The 21,319-nt window shown below is 39.9% G+C and overlaps 1 protein-coding gene across 5 annotated transcripts in view; it reads right to left on the reverse strand.

Annotated features, from left to right (window-relative positions):
* gnptab (N-acetylglucosamine-1-phosphate transferase subunits alpha and beta) overlaps positions 1–21,319 on the reverse strand; it is a 92,897-nt gene that overhangs the window by 57,223 nt on the left and 14,355 nt on the right. For all 5 annotated transcript variants that reach the window (XM_072552005.1, XM_072552007.1, XM_072552006.1 and 2 more), the window contains 4 exons: positions 19,887–19,925; positions 14,980–15,185; positions 13,142–13,206; positions 1,668–1,802 (listed from right to left, as the gene is read on the reverse strand). In XM_072552005.1, coding sequence (XP_072408106.1) covers positions 1,668–1,802; positions 13,142–13,206; positions 14,980–15,185; positions 19,887–19,925 — 445 coding nt within the window. The remainder of the gene's footprint in view (positions 1–1,667; positions 1,803–13,141; positions 13,207–14,979; positions 15,186–19,886; positions 19,926–21,319) is intronic.

Below are 21,319 nucleotides of genomic sequence, written 5' to 3' on the forward strand. Positions count from 1 at the left end.
TGAAAATTGGGAGAAAGCTCTGGATTGGAAACAAGCAAAAGTGCCTATAAAACAAATTGATGATTGGCCCGAACTGGCTTATAGTGATAAGTGGGAACCAAGCTGAAGCTGATTTTATAAAAGGACAGCCAATTATTTTGGAGGCTGAGGTGGCGATAGGGGAGTCCTACCTGGTTCACCTTATTTTAGACAAAGCAACATCCTAAATAGGCATGGGACAGGCCTATTGCACAATGTGCCTAGAATTTCAGATATATCAACTGGAATGCCATACCAGCCAGCAGAAATGGGTATTATAGCTAAACCGTGGACATGGACAAGGCTTTTGCCAAAATTCAGGGAAGTACTGTCAGGCGAGGATGGTAAATAAGTGATCCTGCTTGCGCTAATCTACAAATGAAGCCAAATTCAGAAATACATTGCAAAATTTTCCACTCCAAAGATCTTAAAGTTGAGTGATGGGAACACTCAGGAACTACAGAAGGACAGACAAAATGTGCAAATAGGTAAAATTCACTAAGTGTAGCAAACAGAATAAAAGGGCTATTTTTAATAAATGCTATGAAACTGATTTTGGATAAAGCATTTGAGAAACATAGACGACTCAACACTTGCCAACATGGCAAAGCAGCAACCATGAAATAAAATGTTTAATAATCAAAATTCATTAAGTAAAAGCTATGCAATGTTAGAGTAGGTAAGTACTGTGTTCAGCTCTAGGCACCAATGTTCAAGAAACACATCAAGAAGTACCGCTTAAGATGGTCATAGACTAATTCTTAATGATCGGGTAATGAAGTAAGATGAGAAAAACTGACATCAGTCTGATAGAAAAGTTAAAAACATAGGAACAGAGGTACAGCAGATGACACCTTCAAAATGCACATTTCATTCCTGTGACTTCATTCTTAAATTTAGACAGATACTCGAGTGCAGTATTGAGTGACTGTGTAGTGTTGAAGGTGCCAGCTTTCAGATGAGACCGTAAACCATTGTCTTAGCTATCTTCTCAGATGGGTACAATTGATATTATTTCTTTGAAGGGGTGGCTTCTCCTCAGTGTCTTCAAAGCAAATTTCTAACTCCCAAACAAAATTGACAACATGGATTTCCGGCTCAGACTGCTGTTCATAAACTGAGGTCTAGCTTTCTATGCTACCATATTGACCATACTTCCCATGAGTGCTTTTATTGGCTGCAAAGCAGTTTGGAACACTCATCACAAAAAGCACTATATAACATGTCATCCTTTCACAAATGAAACAGTACCACAATAATGGTACACTATTTGAAGGAAATCCATCATTGTCAGATAACAGAACAAAAAGCAAAAGCTGGTAAAGGACTGATGTCTGTTAGCACTTTTCAGGCAAAGAGTGGTTCATATTAGAAAGTCATCTGAATAGTTCAAGGTAAATAAAACATGGAATTATTCAAGAACAAAATAGATAATTGATGTTTGGAGGACAGAAAAATAAATTTAAATTTTGTTTCTATGACAGCAAGCTAAATTCCACCTCCTCTAGTATTATACACAATAAAAAACAGTGTACATGTCATAGACTGGCATTCTAACAGAAGCATTTCCAAAACTCATATGAACATATATCTATTCAGTGTGTATACACAGACAGTGATTCTTTAACCACAATTTAATAAGATCTCACCTGCTTCATTTTGTCAGTAACAACTGGTGGGAGTTTGGCTCGAAGTTGTTCTTCCTCTTTGCATGATGCAGGAAACCCACTTAGAAAAGCAAGATTCTGCATTAAGACTGACCCGGGAGATTCTTTATCTGTGGTCTAGACAAACAAGTTACTTCCAATTAGTTTTTGAGCTGCAGGAACATAAGTTACAAAACATTAAGAAATCTGTTAGCCTAGAGAGAAATCTGTTTGAGCCAGGGAAAAAGTCAAAGCAAATGACAATTCTAGAAATTTTAAGCACCCAAGATAAAGATCAATGGTTTGAATGAGGGCACTGAATATAAAGCAGTATATTTTCACATTGACACCTAGTTAGGGCAGTAAGCTGTCAGGGTGACGTAGATAGTCTACATAGGGATATACACAGGTTCATGAGTGAGCAAAAAGATGATTAGATGGAGTACAACATGGAGCTATGATCCCAGCTGATGTTACTACTGGAGAAGTCAGATCCAAGACTGAATTCCAGCCTGTTAGATCATATTTTTTATTTAATAGGGAAGTCTTTCACCGAAACAAACATATCCACAGATTTGGCTTTAATACAGAAGCTTATTTACACGTACACTTCCACCCCCACACGCATCCTGTCACAGACTTATACCCTTTACACTCACACTCATATTCATACACACACACACTTTCTCACAGACACTCAAAACTTCCTCACAGCCCCCAAGCGCACACACCCACATGCACACATACATACACACTAGTTTATGGGGTGAATTTGTACTTGCAGGGTTACATTTTATTTTGCTCAAAAACTGCATGAATCCAAGATAGATTCTGTACATCCCTTTTTTCAGATTAGAATCAGTCTGAACATTGGGGCACAGACAGCCTCACACAAGGCACCTCATGCCTTCAATGCATTATCTGGGCCGACATGACACCTATTGTCATTTGAGAATGTAACTTTAAAAAAATTCTGGGATTTACAAAAGAAAGAACCGAAACCAACACGGTCATTGTAAAAGATGAGAGACTTAACAAACAATCCAGGTCTTTTTCAATATATAAGTTCAGTTGCATCATACTGTAAACTTTTGTTATAACTTGTGTGTCTTACGATCTTATACTCTACAACCGCTTGAAGGAGTAGCGCTCGAAAAGCTAGTGCTTCCAAATAAACATGTTGGACCATAACCTAATGTTGTGTGACTTTTAACTCGAGAAAGAGTGACCTAGTTAATTTTAAAATCTTTGCAAACATAAACCAAAATTCATATGCCACTAGTCTAAAATACAGACTGTAAAAAAAAAATTATATATTAATCATAGATTTTTAACTTTAAGAAGGAGAAGGACAAGAGGTTGAGAGGAGATTTGAGGAAAAGCCTTTTCACCCAGAGGGTGATGGAAATCTGAAATGCATTACTTAGTAGGGTAGTAGAGGCAGGAAACAAAATGTATATGGATGAGCACTTGAAATGTCATGACACTGAAGGCTATGACCAAGTGCTAGAATATGGATTCACTATACATAGCTTGGTGCAGACTCAATGGGCTGGAGAGGATCTTCTGTGCTGTGTGACTCTATGATTTCATTTTCATCACAGCACTCTGTTTCCTTCATGTGTGCACTTGATAAAGCCTCTTCTAGACAGGTGAATAATTCTTTAATTGTACAGCTGGAGGATTAAGCTCCACTGAAACTACTAAAAGTTCTTGGCCTGAAACTTTTCCAAAATTCAATGGATTGTGTCCTGTACACTCAGTACAGAATTCACATCATTGGCGCTACTAAAGCTAGTGTCGTTCATGCATTCATTCTTACATTCATTCAAATGTGTTTCCATCTTTAACAAATTTGTTAAAGAAGACACAGAAGTGCTATACTTTAAAAAATATGATAAAATCCACTCATGTAAAATACTGCAAATTTCTGCACTTTGTCTAAGGCACAGAAAAATCCAAAACAGTCCTTCTTTCTACTTCCTTAGATGCTACTTTGCCTTGTCCCACAATGTGACTCAAATAAGGCAGCTTTCTTTTGGTAGATTTACTCAGCCAGATTTATAATCAAATTGGCTCTTTGCAGCTGAAGCTTGTAGGAACAACTTATGAATTTTAAATTTCTGATTCATTCTCCCATTCCAAATTCTGATTCATTTTCGAATTGTTGTGATGTTTTTATGACACTTCGAATTTCATTCATTTCTTCAAACATATTGTTCTCCTGTCTATCGTTCTTACCATTTTATCGCTTGCATATTATTTTGACACACCTACTGATTCTCCTGTACATTCAGCAAACAATTCACACAATTTAGTTTCTTTTTGATTTGATTAGGTCCAGTGAACCTTGCTTTTAATGTTTCCTCTGAAACAGGTAATAAGATTGAAACCTTGACTCTAGCAACAACCTTTCAATTGGTCTGTTTATCTGTTCTAATTTTCATTGTTTGTTGAACACTTGTCAATGTTCTTTGGCCAATTCACACACTTTGGTTAGTTCTTCTGTGAAACTGAAAATATAGGCTGGAAGCATAGTCAGAGTTTTGGTTTATCAATTTAAGTCAGCCCCCTACCTCATGCCCATATCGTTTAACTGGAATAGATCTTATGGACCATCAGGTAAAAACAATGACTGCAGATGCTGGAAACCAGATTCTGGATTAGTGGTGCTAGAAGAGCACAGCAGTTCAGGCAGCATCCGAGGAGCAGTAAAATCAACATTTTGGGCAAAAGCCCTTCATCAGGAATAAAAGCAGAGAGCCTGAAGCGTGGAGAGATAAGCTAGAGGAGGGTAGGGGTGGGGAAGAAAGTAACATAGAGAAGGGCTTTTGCCCGAAACGTCGATTTCGAAGCTCCTTGGATGCTGCCTGAACTGCTGTGCTTTTCCAGCACCACTAATCCAGAATCTGGTTTCCAGCATCTGCAGTCATTGTTTTTACCCTATAGAGTACAACCTATCCACTCCACCCTCCCCCCGCCCCCGACCTATCACCTTCATCCCCTCCCCCCACTCACCTATTGTACTCTATGCTACTTTCTCCCCACCCTCCTCTAGTTTATCTCTCCACACTTCAGGCTTTCTGCCTTTATTCCTGATGAAGGGCTTTTGCCCGAAACGTTGATTTTACTGCTCCTCGGATGCTGCCTGAACTGCTGTGCTCTTCCAGCACCACTAATCCAGATTTATGGACCATCAGCAAACTGTAACAATGTAATTGCTTTACCCCGAACACACTGATATTCTTGTTAATAAACTCTAATCATGATCTTTAAAATTTGATACCATATTTCCAATGCACTTTGGGATTATGGGCCATAAGCACAAAATGTAAATTGTCCCATTCCCAAAACCAGTCATAATCTCTTTGAATAACTACAACACGAATTTGGAACCCTAATCTACTTATGTTTCTTTGGATAATCCATATAGAACAAAGAATAAAGAAAATTACAGTACAGGAACAGGCCCTTCGGCCCTCCAAGCCTGCATCAATCCAGATACTCTATTTAAACCTGCTGCCTATTTTCTGAGGATCTGTATCCCCATGCCCATTCATGTATCTGTCTAGATATATCTTAAATGACGCTATCATTCCCGCCTCTACCACCTCCGCTGGCAAAGCGTTCCAGGCACCCAGTACCCTCCGCGTAAAGAACTTTCCGCGTATATCTCCCCTAAACATTTCCCTTCACACTTTGAACTTGTGACCCCAAGTAATTGAGACCCCACTCTGGGGAAAAGCTTCTTGCTATCCACCCTATCCATACCTCTCATGATGTTGTAGACCTCAATCAGGTCCTCTCTGAACCTCCGTATTTCTAATGAAAATAATCTATTCAACCTCTCGTCACAGCTAGTGCCCTCCATACCAGGCAACATCCTGGTGAACCTCCTCTGCAGCCTCTCCAAAGCATCCACATACTTTTGGTAATGTGGCGACCAGAACTGTCCACAGCATTCCAAATGCGGCCGAACCAAAGTCCTATACAACTGTAACCTGACCTGCCAACTCTTGTACTCAAAACCCTATCAGATGAAGGAAAGCACGCCATATGCCTTCTTGAGCATTATCGACCTGTGTTGCCACGTTCAGGGAACAATGGAGCTGAACACCCAGATCTTGCTGCACATCAATTTTCCCCACGGTCTTTCCATTTACTGTACAGTTCGCTCTTGAAGTGGATCTTCCAAAATGCATCGCCTCGCATTTGCTCGGATTGAACTCCATAAACTTCCATATCTTGTAAAAACCTTTCCACTACCATTTTCACTGTGTTTTTCCTAAAGGCACTGCTTCAGAAAATCTTATTAAAATATCCATTTTACAGCCATAGAGTTATACAGCATGGAAACCATTCGGCCCAACTTGTCCATGTTTCCTAAACTGAACTGGTCTCATTTGCCTATGTTTGTCCATGCTCTTCTAAACTTTTTCTATCCATGTACCTGTCAAAATGTCTGTTGAAATGTTCTAGTTGAACCCACCTCTACCACTTCCTCTGGCATTCAGAGAAGATACTGATCGCCATCCCTGGAACTAATTAAGGGTTCTACACAATCTATTTAGACTGTTAAACAATTTCTCAAAAGCTGTGTTGGAATTAAAGGCAGAGATTTAATTGATGGTGTTTGCCACTGGCTGACATGTAAGGCAAGTCTGGCAAAATTTCACCACATCTTTGCGTCATCCTGGCCAATAAGATGGCTTTCATATTTTCGCTTGTATTTATCTAATATCCAAGTGACCTGCCATTGAAATCTCATGAGATAGTCATAAAATTCCATTACTGAACTCAGAAGGAATTACCAAGCAATGGACCATTGCCTATTCCCCATTAACTGGTTTTTGAGGTGGCCTCCAAGTCCTCATTAATAGTTGTCTTTCAAGTACAAACAGACCAACAATGTTTGTTATTCAATTTCTGAGTGGGCTGTTTGATTTAACATTTTCAATTAGCTGAATTCCTATTAAAGATGGTGGGTTAAACACATCAGCTTCATTCAATTTACTTTCACTTTTTAAATTTAAATTATTGAAAACTTATCCAATAATGGAATTTTCAGGTTACCTCCTGTGTCATAGTCTCCTCCTCTTCCTCATCTTGTCAAAAAAAAGTTAGTAAACAATCCAGGACACTTTCAGTCAACATCTGTTTCTTCTGCCTCCAATGGTAGTTCTGGTTTCTTATTGAAGCCAATACTTTGAAACAGACGAGTCATTTATACAGGCATAGTTATACAGCACAGAATCAGGCCATTTGGTCCAACGCGTCCACACCAATCAGATATCCTAAACTAATCTATTCCTATTTGTCAGCTTTTGGCCCTCTAAACCCTTCCTATTCATGTACCCACCTACATGCCTTTTAAATGTTGTAACTGTACCAGCCTTCACCACTTCCTCTGGCAGTTTGTTCCATTCATGTTCCACCCTCTGCGTGAAAACACTGCCTCTCGGGTCTCTTTTCTCATGATAAAATCAATTCCTCCTTTCAGAATCTGCTTCACTATTTCAACTACAACTTCTCTATTTACTAAATAACTTATTAACCCAACTCTGTATAATAGGACTGGTTGGTAACCTGCATGCATAGCTCCAATTATTATTGTTCCTTCATTAAACTTCTCCCAAAGATAAATTATATCATTGGCCAACATCAGTAATTGAGTTCCTCCAGTGTTTCTCAATATCTTTATTGGTTTACCTGCTTGATTCAAAGCATAATCTCTCCTTTAGAGATAAAATATACTGAACTTCCTGTAATCAGATTCCCTTTGCCAATATTTGAAGAAGAACTTTCATGATTGTCCAAAGTCATCTCTCCCTTATCATGCCATTTTAAAGACACATGCTGGCTTTATACAGATCAGACATGTGCTCACTAAATGGTGCACCATCTTGCAATGACAAATGACCAATGGCCCTGCTTCTAAATTCAATTGTCCTATGTTAGTAGGCCATCGATAGACAAATGCAGTTAGAAATTGTTTAAGCTTATGTTACTCTCACTTTTAAAAACAACCTTTATTCAAGTTTATTTAAAAAGGGACACAATTTTGGAAAAGGAGTAAGATTTCCAGCAGTGATATATATAAATATGGATGCAGGCTTGCTCGCTGAGCTGGAAGGTTTAATTTCAGATATTTTGTCAACATACTAGGTAACATCTTCAGTGAGCCTCCGGATGAAGTACTGGTGGTATGGTCCGCTTTTTATTTATTTGTTTAGGTTTCCTTGCATTGGTGACGTCATTTCCTGTAGTGATGTCATTTTCTGGTTCTTTTTCTCGGGGGTGGTAAATGGGATCCAAGTCAATGTGTTGTTAGATTCTCAGTTGGAATGCTATGTTTCTCGGAATTTCGCGCATCTCTCTGTTTGGCTTGTCCTAGAAAGAATGTATTGTCCCAGTCAAAGTAGTGTCCTTTCTCAGCTGTATGTAAGGATACTGGGGAGAGAAGGTCATGTCTTTTTGTGGCTAGTTGATATTCATGTATCCTGGTAGCTAGCTTTCTACCTGCTTGTCCAATGCAGTGTTTGTTACAGTTCTTGCAAGGTAAATGGCATGACATTATTTTTGCTTGTTGACTGTATAGGGTCTTTCAAGTTCATTAGCTGCTGTTTTAGTCAATTGGTGGGTTTGTGGGTTTCCACACTGTAAGTAATCTAATCTAATCTAATCTAATCATAATGCCAAGAGGTCTAAGTACTCTGGCAGTCATTTCCAATGTGTCTTTGATGTAAGGGAGAGTGGCTAGAGTTTCTGGACGTGTTTTGTCTGCTTGTTTGGGTTTGTTGCTGAGAAATCAGCGGACTGTGTTCATTGGGTACCCATTCTTTTTGAATACACCGTAAAGTGATTTTGTCTGCTCTTCCTAGATGTCACAGTAGAGCGAACAGCCAATGGGGAATTTCAAACCAGCAAAACAGAAAAACAACACATACAGACCAAATACTGAATTACAGAAGCCATCGTCCCAACATCCACAAACGAAGCCGCATTTGAACACTATTTTAATGAGTCACCACAAACTGCAGCACAGAGGAACCACGCAGAGCAGAGGAAAATCCCCTATACCGTGTATGTAGGTTTGCTCACTGGTGACAGCTTGTGCTTCCACGAGGAGGTTGAACTGTTCATCAACTTCACCAACACATTTCACCCTGACCTTAAATTCACCTGGACTATCTCTGACACCTTTCTCCCCTTCCTGGACCTCTCCACCTCCATCAATGGTGACCGACTCAACATGGACATTTCCTACAAACTCACCAACTCCCACAGCTACTTGGATTACACTTCCTTCGACTCTGCCTCCTGCAAAAATGCTATCCCCTATTCCCAGTTCCTCTGCCTCAGCCGAATCTGCTCCCAGGAGGTCCAGTTCCACCACAGAACACACCAGATGGCCTCCTTCTTTAAAGACCGCAATTTCCCTTCCCACGCGATTGAAGATGCCCTCCAACGCATCTCATCCACGTCCCACACCTCTGCCCTCGAACCCCACCAGTCCAACTGCAACAAAGACAGAACCCCCTACCCCACCCCTACGGTCCTCATCTTCCACCTCACCAACCTCTGTATACATCGCACCATCCGCCAACATTTCCGCCACCTACAAATGGACCCCACCACTAGAGATATATCCCGATGCGGTCTCCTCTACATTGGGGAGAGGAGACACCTACTTTCAGAGCACTTCTGAAAACATCTCTAGGACACCCGCATCAATCAACCCCACCGCCCCATGGCCGAACATTTCAACTCCCCCTCCCACTCTCCCGAGGACATGCAGGTCCTGAGCCTCCTCCATCGCCACTCCCTAACCACCAGACACCTGGAGGAAGAACACTTCGTCTTCTGCCTCAGAACCCTTCAACATCAGGGCATCAATGTGGACTTCAGCTTCCTCATTTCCCCTCCCCCCACCTTACCACAGTTCAAACCTTCCAGCTCAGCACCGTCCTCAAGACCTGTCCCACCTGTGATCTTCCTTCCCACCTATCCACTCCACCCTCTTCTCCGACCTATCACCTTCACCTCCACCTCCACCTCCATCCACCTATTGCACTCTCAGCTACATTCCCCCCAGGACCACCCCCCTCCCATTTATTTCTCCACCCCTAAGGCTCCCAACCTCATTCCTGATGAAAGGCTTTGCCTGAAACATCGCTTTTCCTGCTCCTTGGATGCTGCCTGACCTGCTGTGCTTTTTCAGCACCACTCTAATGTTGACTCCAATCTATAGCATCTGCAGTACCCACTTTCGCCATCATTCTCTAAAAGACAACTGAACTCAATAACAAAACTATAGTCATAATTCTTTTGGTGATTAACTACCACTCCCAACTATTTGTCATATCATTCAATCACTCCTATTTTAAGGAATGCATTTAATAGTTTCTATATAACATATCATTTAGAGTTGCATTTTTCAAGGACCTTCCTTGGTAATCTAGCTAAAACTTATTGGAGAAAGTGAAGACTGCAGATGATGGAGATCAGTATCAAAACATGTGGTGCTGGAAAAGCACAGTCGGTCAGGCAGCATCCGAGGAGCAGGGTTCCTAATGAAGGGCTTATGCTCAAAACAGCAATTCTCGTGCTCCTCGGATGCTACCTGACTGGCTGTACTTTTCTAGCACCACACTTTTCGACTCAAACTTACTGGAGTCCAGTTCAATGCTTCACAATGCTGTAAACTTTAATATGATCTCGGTGGAGGAGAATCAGTTATCAACTTTTCACATCAAATACAAATAAATCAGGTAACAACAACTTCCTTCTAAGGATCAAGACTTTTAGACAACAATCACAAAGGTTTTTAACCATTCCAAAGACCTCCATATTGATGGATACAATTAAGATCCCTATGACAAGAATAATATGGAACTGATTTTGGGTTTTAATGAGTTTCCAAATACAAACTCAATTTTTTTTTGAAGACACTACAGAATAATGATACCTGATATTACAAACAGCACAGCATACTCAGTGATGGAAACAGAACACCAACAGAACACACTGGAGATTGTTATCATCTGCAACTGTCTGAGGAAAATGTTTTCCAATATGAACAAATTGAGAGAACATAAAATACAAATAGACTCGATACTTTCATTGTGCTTAGGTATATGTGACTACAATAAATTAAACAAGGGGTAGCACGGTGGCTCATGTAGCAGCATGGTGGCTCCGTGGTCAGCACTGCTGCCTCACAATGCCAGGGACCTGGGTTCAATTCCAGCCTTGGACAACTGTCTGTGTGGAGTTTGCACATTCTCCCTATGTCTGTGTGGGTTTCCTCCAGGTGCTCCGGTTTCCTCCCACAGTCCAAAGGATTAGCCATGCTAAATTACCCACAGTGTGCAGTGGGAAATGCAGGGTTACAGGGATAAGGTAAAGGGGTGGGATGCTTTACGGAGGGTCAGTGTGCACTTAATGGGCCAAATGGCCTGCTTCCAAACAGTAGGGATTCTAAGTGTGTTTTGGCAGCTTTCATAAAAGTATTCACAATAGTATTGTCTCTTCACTTTAGGTGGCAATATAACAAACCAGGTGTGCCCACATAGAGTTAACCAGAGAAAGAGAAGGTGAGCCTTCTCAATTAGCTACTGTACGTGTACCAGAGGCAAGGCAGCTCCTTCGCTGCTATGGATATTGAATAAAGAACTTTCTATCAATAGATGCTATTTTTCCACGAAACCCATTGCCACCTTGCACTGACTGGTATGCAATGACTCATGAGTATTTGGCTGATGAAGGCAGTGACCTGCAAGAGGAAAACTCAATAGTCTTGGCTTAATAAGATGTTCCAGCTATACCAGGTTTCAACATAGTGTAGTCTAGTGTCTCAAGCTGTAATCAGGGATTGTTCACAAATTATAAATGTCCATTGAGAGAACCCCCTGCATATTTCACTGTGCATGGTTCTCTATGACTGTCTAATTTTGCAGATGCTTTTGTTAGGAATACCTTTATGCACTTACTGCTGCAGATTTCAATTTATGCAATCACTTGAATGGAGGAAGAAAGAGTCATGCATCCAAGCTTTTCTATGACACTTACTAAGGAGGCAGCAAATTGTGTGGACCAGAGCAGGACGCTACAAAGGCACATAGAATAATTGTGTCGCCAAAACTGTGATAGATAAGAGATCATGTGGAGAAACTGAAGGTCTCACACTTTGGATTCAAGGTAGACATATTAGAAGAGGTTAAAAACTGTAGAACATATGCTTCCACATCTATAGTCACTAAAAGATGGTGACAGATGAAAAAAAGATGAAAAAATAGCTGAGGTTGTGTTTATCTCAAGGGAACTAGAACATAAAGAGTGAGTGTCCAACTCTAAAACAGCCTTGTCCCGATTCTATCTTTGAATAATTTGTTAAATTATGAATATTATTCCTGGATAGACACAGGTAAAAGGCACCAGAATGGGGAGGTGACAGCTAGTGGTATTATGAACTAAGAGAAAGTGAGGACTGCAGATGCTGGAGGTCAAAGTGTAGTGCTAGAAAAGCACAGCTAGTCAGGTAGCATCTGAGGAGCAGGACAGTTGATGTTTCAGGTATAAGCCCTTGATCAGGATTCCTGTTGAAGGACTTATGCCCAAAACATTGACTGACCTTCTTCCTGGATGCTGCATGACAGGCTGTGCTTTTCCAGCACCACACTCTTCAACTAGTGGTACTATCACCAGACTGTTAATCCAGACACCGAGTAATTTTCTGGAGAACCATGTTCAAAGCCCACCACAGCAGATGGAGGAATTTGAATTCAAAAATCTGAAATTGAGTCCGATGATGAACATGAATCCATTGTCAATTGTCAGGAAAAAAAAATAACTGGTTCACTAAATCTCTTTCGGAAGGAAAATGTCATCCTTACTTAGCTTGTATGTGTTTCCAACCTATAGCAATCTGCTTGACACTAAACGGCTTTCTGGGCAATTAGGGATGGGTAATAAATGCTGGCCTAGCCAGCGACATCCTCATCCAGTGAATGAATAGAATATGTGCTAAATTATGAGGATAGATTTCACAAACAAGGATTATTGGATCTTGAATTCAAAGTTAAGGGACTATCCAATTAAAGTCTCTAAAAAGGTAAAGTGTAGATCCAAAGGAACTGATTCCTCACCAGAGGAAGTAATCAGATACAAGTTTAGCATTAGAGCTAGACTATATATGAGTGAAATCAGGAAACATTTTTCACACAACGGGTTGTGTAAAACTGGTATTTCCTTACCAAGAGACTGTGGATATTAGGTTAATTACAAGTTGCAAAATGGAGACTGACAGGTTTTTATTCAGGCAAATATATTAAGGATTCAATGCAGTTTAACAATTCTTAGATAATTAGTCAACCGTTAACTCAATCTTTACTTCAGCATTAATGCATTCCTGGCATTTAGTGTATGAATATATGTTTGTTAGTCAATGACAAATTTAAAATAAATCAAAAACTTACCAGATAGCCTCTCCAGCCCAGAAGTTTATCATTTTGCTTTTGTATTGCTGAAAGTGCGTCATCCACTAAAACAAAATATTTCAATGTTACCTTAGATTCACTGATACATTTTAAATCTCCATGACCCCTTTATCTATGTTAATTCTGAACAAAATTAATTCTGGATGTATGTTTGCTCGCTGAGCTGAAAGATTCCTTTTTTGACGTGTCATCACCATACTAGGTAACATCATCAGTGAACCTCAGGATGAAGCACTGGTGGTATGACCCTGCTTTTAATTTATGTGTTTAGGTTTCCTTGGGTTGGTGATGTCATTTCCTGCTCTTTTTCTCAGGGGTGATAAATAGGATCCAAGTCAAATGTGTTTGTTGATAGAGTTCCAGTTGGAATGCCAGGCTTCTAGGAATTCTCACACATGTCTCTGTTTGGCTTGTCCTCGGATGTCGTCCCAGTCGAAGTGGGATGATGCCAAGAGGTCTGAGTAGTTTGGCAGTCATTTTCAAGATGTCTTTGATGTAGGGGAGGGTGGCTAGGACTTCTGGATGTGTTTTGACTGCTTGTTTGGGTATGTTGCAGAGAAATCGGTGGATCATGTTCATTGGGTACCTATACCACAGTCCGCCGAAATGACTGCCACACTACTCAGACCTCTTGGCATCATGGTAGCCCACAAACCCACCAACACACTAAAACAGCAGCTAATGAACTTGAAAGACCTTATACAGACAACAAGCAAAACTAATATCATTTACAACATGCCTTGCAAGAACTGTAACAAACACAAGTTGGACAAACAGGCACAAAACTAGCCACCAGCATACATGAACATTAACTAGCCACAAAAAGACATGATCCACTCTCACTAGTATCTTTACATACAGATGAGGAAGGACACCACTTCGACTGAGACAACACATCCATCAGAGGTCAAGCTAAACAAAGACATGCATGTGAATCCCTAGAAGCATGGCATTCCAACTGGAACTCTATCAACAAATGCATTGACTTGGATCCCATTTACCACCCCCTGAGAAAAAGAATAGGTACTGACATCACCACAGGAAATGACATCACCAACCCAAAGAAACCTAAACATAAATAAAAAGTGGGCCATACCACCAGTGCTTCATCCTGAGGCTCACTGAAGATGTTACCTAGTATGATGACGAAATGTCTGAAAATGAACCTTCCAGCTCAGTGAGCAAACCTACAATCAGAACCTCAACCTGAGCTAGAAATCTTCTCAAAAACCGCGAACAAAATGAATATCTATTATGCTACTGTAGAGATATTTTACAGTATGGTAGAGCTGGCTATAGCACTTGCCTGTTTATTAGGAGGTTCATCAAGTTTCACTGACTAAAAAATGCTAGTTTGAAAACAACTACTGAATACAGTTCAAACTGGAAACTTGATTACTGCTGTCACATAGTCAATCATACAATGCAAGATTCCACTAAGTTAAATTTAATTATTTATTCAGCTAGCTTTCGTTCTGTTGCTTAAGGAAAGAATACTGGCCAGGACTCCAGGAGCATTCGCTCATCTTTGATTATTTCTATGGGCCTTTGTTTTACAATAAGCAAATGATGCTTTAGTTTACAATCTCCCACAAAAGTCCAAATGTTCCGCTTCAGTCACTGAGCACGTGTCAGTTTCAAAATCCAGTGTAAAGCAATTCCTCCTGTACGACCCTAAATTTCTTAACCACACATGTACATCCCCTATGCATTTGACTTCAAATCTTTTACCAATGAATTTAGAATTTCAGGTTTTCATCAATTTAAAACAACTTCCTACTTAGTTTTACATTCAGCTCAAAATTATTTGCACTTACCTTCTTTTAGATTATCAAACATAATTATAGTAATATTGGACGATGGATTTTTCAGTTTTGGTATTTGCAATACATGTTTTACAGCCTGAAAGAAAGGGTAGAGCAAAGGCAGTTCCTTGATGGTAATATTTGCTGGTAAACTCGGATCCAAAACAATCATTGGCCCCTTCACGCATTGTGATAACAAGCATTCTGGTTGCTTCTCACTGAAATCAACAAAACCTTTGTTAATAGTGTATTGGTGACATACAAAAATACAAATCAGTAAGACAGACATGTTATGTCATGCTCATTACTCTAGTCTCTTCAGTTCTAGCAAAAATATTTATATTTATTAAATTAGTTTTGAAGTAGGCAAATTTTATTCAAATTTTATCCGAGCAACATTCCTACTTTGGTTAAGTCATTATGACAATGTACTTCAAACATAATTCCAACTCCACCACAACACCCTGCAGCCTTTCAAATGACAGCAACAATCCTGGTCTGCAACAGAGAACAGTACTTCAACACCCTGCCCAGATAAACTAACTCGTTCAAACACAGGAAAATGTTTACACTCCTAAACAACTTTTCTCTTAAGGATACATTGCTCAGCAGACAACTTGGCCAACACGGAACAGCCATTAACACTGTTGTAGGGCACTCACTGTAAGCACCATCAAAACCAATGGTGCAAAGATTCCCTACATTGTGGAAGCAGGACATTTGAGCACACACCAACCCAGATCTATCACCACCACCACCACCACCCCTCCCCACCATTGTTTACTCCATACCCTCTTCCGCTGCATGTAAAACAACATTTTCCTAGTTACCATCAATTCTGAGGAAGGGTCACTTGACCAGAAATGTCAACTGTGATTTCTCTCGCGGATGCTCTCAGACCTGCTGAGCTTTTCTAGCAATTTCTGTTTTTGCTAACCCCTACCCTCTTCCTGTAACCCCGCATTTCTTATGGCTAATCCACCTAACCTGCACATCTTTGGACTGTGGGAGGAAACCGGAGCACCCAGAGGGAACTCACACAGACTCAGGGAGAGCATGCATACTCCAAACAGTCGCCTGAAGCTGGAATCAAACCTAGATGCCTAGCACTGTGAGGCAGCTCTACTCATAGATGAAACAACTCACTCTGCCTCCAAGCGAAGATGACCTTAATTAAATTATGAAACATACCCAGTAGCCAAAGACAGAAGGCCATCCTCCTTCAACTCTCAGATTGAACAAATATCTCCAGTGCTGCACAAACACGAGATCTCCCAACTCAAAGGCATAAACAGTTGATAATTCAATTAATTCTTGACTTGAGTTTCATCTAAAATGGAGAAGACACCTTCACCTAGCTTTCAGCTAAGGTAAAGTAAAACCACCTTCTCCAAAATCAACTTTCTTTGGGGATCTGTCAGTGCAGAAGATGAAAAGCATAAATCACATTCTTAACGCAATACGCTTTCACAGCCCTTCACTGAAGACATGCTGCTGAACTGCATATTAAAATATTCATTCAATGACAGTTTAAAAATATTTGAAATGTAAAATAACTCAAATATCCTTTATGAAAATACCAAGAAATGCATTTTTTAAAAGAAAATTTTTTTCAAAGCGTGCTCAATATAGGTATTACTGCAACGAAAGGTTCACAGGAATAAAAATTATAAAAATTATTTTCTGCAACCAAAAGGCTCCCCACTTTGTAATCTGATAGATTATGAGGGAAATGTTTGGACACATCTATTACAACCAGATCCTGGGTGGGTCTCCCCAATTCAAATGACTCCAGATGAAATACCCCAAACTGTTAAACTCCTTACTCTCCCCCCATCCTGGGGATTGGCTTCAATAATGTTATTTTTAAAAGGGTTTGTATTTTGTGGATGCCTTTCTCTCAGACCTAAATAACTTTATTTTAAAAGAAGCCAAATTCACCAGGTTTTCTTGAATTAACAAAAAGAGCGAGTTTATTAATTACACACATTAATTACATCCAGGCATGGATAGAATACATAGACAAGGTCTTTTTTTTGGGTGGGTGGGCAGGGGGGGGGGGGGGGGAGGGGGGAGGAGAGAGAAAGAGTCCAAAACTAGGAGAGCATAGGTTTAGGTGAGAGGGGAAAGATAAAGAAAGGACCTAAGGGGCAACTTTTTCACACAGAGTGGTGCATGTATGAGCTGCCAGAAGAAGGGTGGAGGTAGGTACAATTACAGCAGTTATAAGGCATCTGGATGGGTATAAATATTGGAAGGTTTTATGGGGATATGGGCCAAGTGGGACTAGATTAGGTTAGTATATGTGGTTGGCATGAACAAATTGGACCAAAGAGTCTGTTTCTGTGCTTTACAATTCTATGACTCTCAAAAAATAATAATACAACATACATATACAGAATAGAAATAAGGGATGAGACCAAAAAGATAGTTTACAAAAAGATATTTAGATCAGTCTCGCAAAATGCAGATAGTTGAACACTGGGGACAATGTAGTTGACATTACTGATAGAGCTGATGTTGGTAAGGGAACAGCCCAGTATCATGATTCTTATTTTTGCAGACTGAGATTCGGTAATCCGGTGCTCGAATTCTAGGATTCATGGTGAGAAAGCTCTTTGTCGTCCTGTTCACTTTTTAACGAGTTTGCAGCACTCAAACTTAGAGACATTATTTACCTGCAACATAGGGGTAACTACGGGATAATTATGTGACTATCATATCACACTAACACTCAAACCCTCATACGAACAAGAGTCTTTAATCCCTCTAGTCCACTCCAGAAGAGTTGAAACTGACTTTTCAACCTGCCCTTGTACATGCCGGAAGGCAAAAACAAATGTGCACAACAGGTGGCTTTCTGCCGAGAGGTGAGATACACCTTGTATTGCTTCTTGTTGAGTTTTTCTCTGTTTGAGGTTTCCCTCACAGTTTCATGCAGGGCTTTGTTAATTACTGAACTTCAATCCGCAATTCTTCTCAGCAGTTCTTTTAAAAGCAATACATTTTGGACTTAAAAGTAAATAATGTCTCTAGCTACTTCAGGGTTCTGATCTATTGTTATTTCAAATGTCCCACAGAATAAAAGTCATGATCTTAATCTTCAAAAGCCTGCCATACATATTCATGTAAAAGTCAAAAAGTGTAGCACTGGAAAAGCACAGCAGGTTAGGCAGCATTCAAGGAGGCAAGAGAGTCAATGTTTCGTGCATTATGCCCAAAATATCAATTCTCCTGCTCCTCAGATGCTGCCTGACCAGCGCCACACTTTTCAACTCTGATCTCCAGCATCTGCAGTCCTCACTTTCTCCACATTTGTGTAAAAGTCAGGTTTCCAAGATTAAATTTTGAGCCAAAAAGCAGTGTAGCAATATAGAAATATTCAGTAATACTGCCAATGTAATGGTAGCAGCTAACGGTACATACCAGTAATATATTTGAGGGAATAAAATCCCACCTCTTGTTACATAACCGTTCACATGTAGTGATTTCAGAATTGCCAAATCAGAGACTGACTACTCGCTGAAGCATTTAATCATTAAAGTTCTATTTATTAAAAACAGCAGTAATTACCATGGAGACAGATATTGTCTTCTGTATGCATAACTAAACCAATTTTTTAATTTCAAAAACACAGACATATAAAAGTCATTTAGTCAAATTTGATTATCAGCCACTGAAATGCGGCAAAACTATCAAATTCTGTTGGACATGCAGTGAAAGCATAGTCTGCTGTCACAGTCCAAACTTGTTTCTCTTTGTATAGATAGTACACCATCCATGGCTGACATTGAAACAAAAAAAAATTTTTGCTGGGGCAGCATAATGGTTAGTATTGCTGACTCACAGCACCAGAGAGCCAGGTTCAATTCCAGCTGTGAGTGACGGTGCAAACTCCACTCAGACATTCTCCCAGCATCTTGGGTTTCATTCTGGTGCATTGGTTTCCTCCCACAATCCAAAGGCATGCAGGTTCATTGGATTCACCATTCTAACTTGCCCTGTAGTGTCCAAGGATGCACAGGCTAAGAGTATTAGCCATCGCAGATGCGAGGTAACAGGGATGGGGCTGGGGGCTAGGTTTGGTGGGATGCGGATGCTTGACAGAGAGTTTGCGCAGACTCAATTAGCTGAATGGCCTCTTTCCACACGGTAGGAATTCTATCATTTGACATTTTTACTTCTTCCAGGATGTAGGTACAGACAGCTACATCAGAAACAAAATCCATCCTGATGATTTTCACTGATGTACTTTGCAAGTTCATCTTCCAAATTTGTCCATATAATAGGCTTTCTTCTGTTTGCACACTTATCTTCAGACAATGTCCAGCACTTCCTCCAAACTCTAATATGTTTCTAAGATGCCTTGAATACTCTAGCTTCTGCACAATAATTTGTCTCCTTTGCAGTTTCAAGGCATTAGATTTGAACTGGGTTGAGGTATCTGTTCCTTCTTGATGTCATATCATCATATTAGAGGACAGGGACATAGCACACACCAGTGAGGTTGTAGCCTTGGCAATTTGTGTTGAACTGTGCAAACACAAGAAGCTTAATAACCATCTTCAATTATATGCTAGTCTATGATTCTGTGAATTAATAGTTTTTCCACCAGGCAAGTTAGATTTTGGGGAATGAGTGAATGAGCGCGTGCCAAGTCGAAAGAGTTTGGATATTTTGGTCAAAAGTCAAGGGTTGATTTTCTTAAAAATCAGATTACAATAGATAAAACCAGATCAATTATTACTCTCAAAGATCAGAATCTATCAAAACTAGTAAATGGCAATCATCATTTAATCAACAAGATTGCCGTCCAATGTATCCACAGTTTGCTGAAATTACATCATGCTAAAATACCAACATTATTAAAGTTATTAAAGAATTAAAGGTGTTGTGAAATTTAAGATCAAATAACTTACCTTTGCTTAGTGGCTTCTGTGGCATTTCCAAGACTGTCTCTAAAAATAAGGAAGATGGAAATTTGTTAATAGAAAAAAAAATTAAAATCTATTTCTTCAAACTAATTATGGTAAATGAGACCAGGACCAAATACACACACAAACAGGACCTTAAGCTTCTATTTCAAAAATTCATAAATTATATTTAGATTTACAATTTATGCTATTTTTAAAAAAACAAAATCATAGGATGTGGGGGCCATTAGCTAGCACAGCATTTATTATCCATCCCTAAATGCCCCTAGGTGGCAGTGGTGTGCTGCCTTCTTGAACCACTGAAGTCCAAGTGCTGAAAGTCCATGGAGGAAGTTCTAGGATTTTTACCCAGCAACGATGAAGAACTGGCAATATATTTCAAAGACAATACAAGAAGTGGGCTTTGCAGGGAACTTGCAAGTGGCGCTGATCCACATATTTGCTGTACTTGTCCTTCTACATGTGAAAAGGTTGGTGGTATGGAAAGTGTTTTCAGAGGAGCCTTGGTTAGTTGCAGTGCATCTTGTAGATTGTACGTACTATTGCCACTATCAGTGGTGGTTGGAATCAATATTGATGGTTTCAATAGAATGCCAACAAGTGGATGCTTTGTACAGATGGTGTCCAGCTTCTCATGTGCTGTTAAAACTGCTTTAATTCAGGTAAGTGGAGAGTATGCCCTTATACTCCTGACTTGTGCTTGTAGATGGTAGACAGGCTTTAAGGAGTCAGGTAGCAAGTTACCACTGCAGGTTTCCCAACCTCTGGCCTGCTCTCATAGTATTTACATGACTAGTCAATAGTAACCCTTCATGCTTTTAACAGTGGACCAATCAGCAATGGAACTGCAAGTAATAGGACAGACAGTATGGAAAGACTCAAAAATTTAATCAATAACAAAGTGATCATCATCATAGGTATTGAGCCTGTGTGGTAGCGTTAGGGAACTACAAAGGAAAAAGATTCTTGATGTGAGTTATGTATAGGCCTTCGAGCAGTAGTCAGGATGTAGGGAAGAAAATAAATCAGAACTTAAAAAGGGCATCTAAGAAAGGCACTATTAAAATAATCATGGGCGATTTCAATATGCAGATTGACCAGGAAATTCAGATTGAGAACACATCTCAAGGGATTTGTGGAATGCTTATGAGATTTTTTTTGGAGCAGCTTGTGGTGGAGCCCACTAGGGAACAGGCAATTCTGGATTTGGTGATGTATAATGAGGCAGACTTGATTAGAAATTTTAAGGTAGAGGAACCCTTTGGCTGCATAATATGATAGAATTCACCTTGCACTTTAAGGGGGAGAAGCTGGAATCAGATATAACAATATTACAATTGAGGAAAGGTAACTACAAAGACACAAGGCAGGAGCTGGCAGAGTTGATTGGAAGGGGACCCTTGTAGAGGAAACACTAT

The sequence above is a fragment of the Chiloscyllium punctatum genome, chromosome 32, assembly GCF_047496795.1.
Source record: "Chiloscyllium punctatum isolate Juve2018m chromosome 32, sChiPun1.3, whole genome shotgun sequence".
NCBI lineage: Eukaryota > Metazoa > Chordata > Chondrichthyes > Orectolobiformes > Hemiscylliidae > Chiloscyllium > Chiloscyllium punctatum.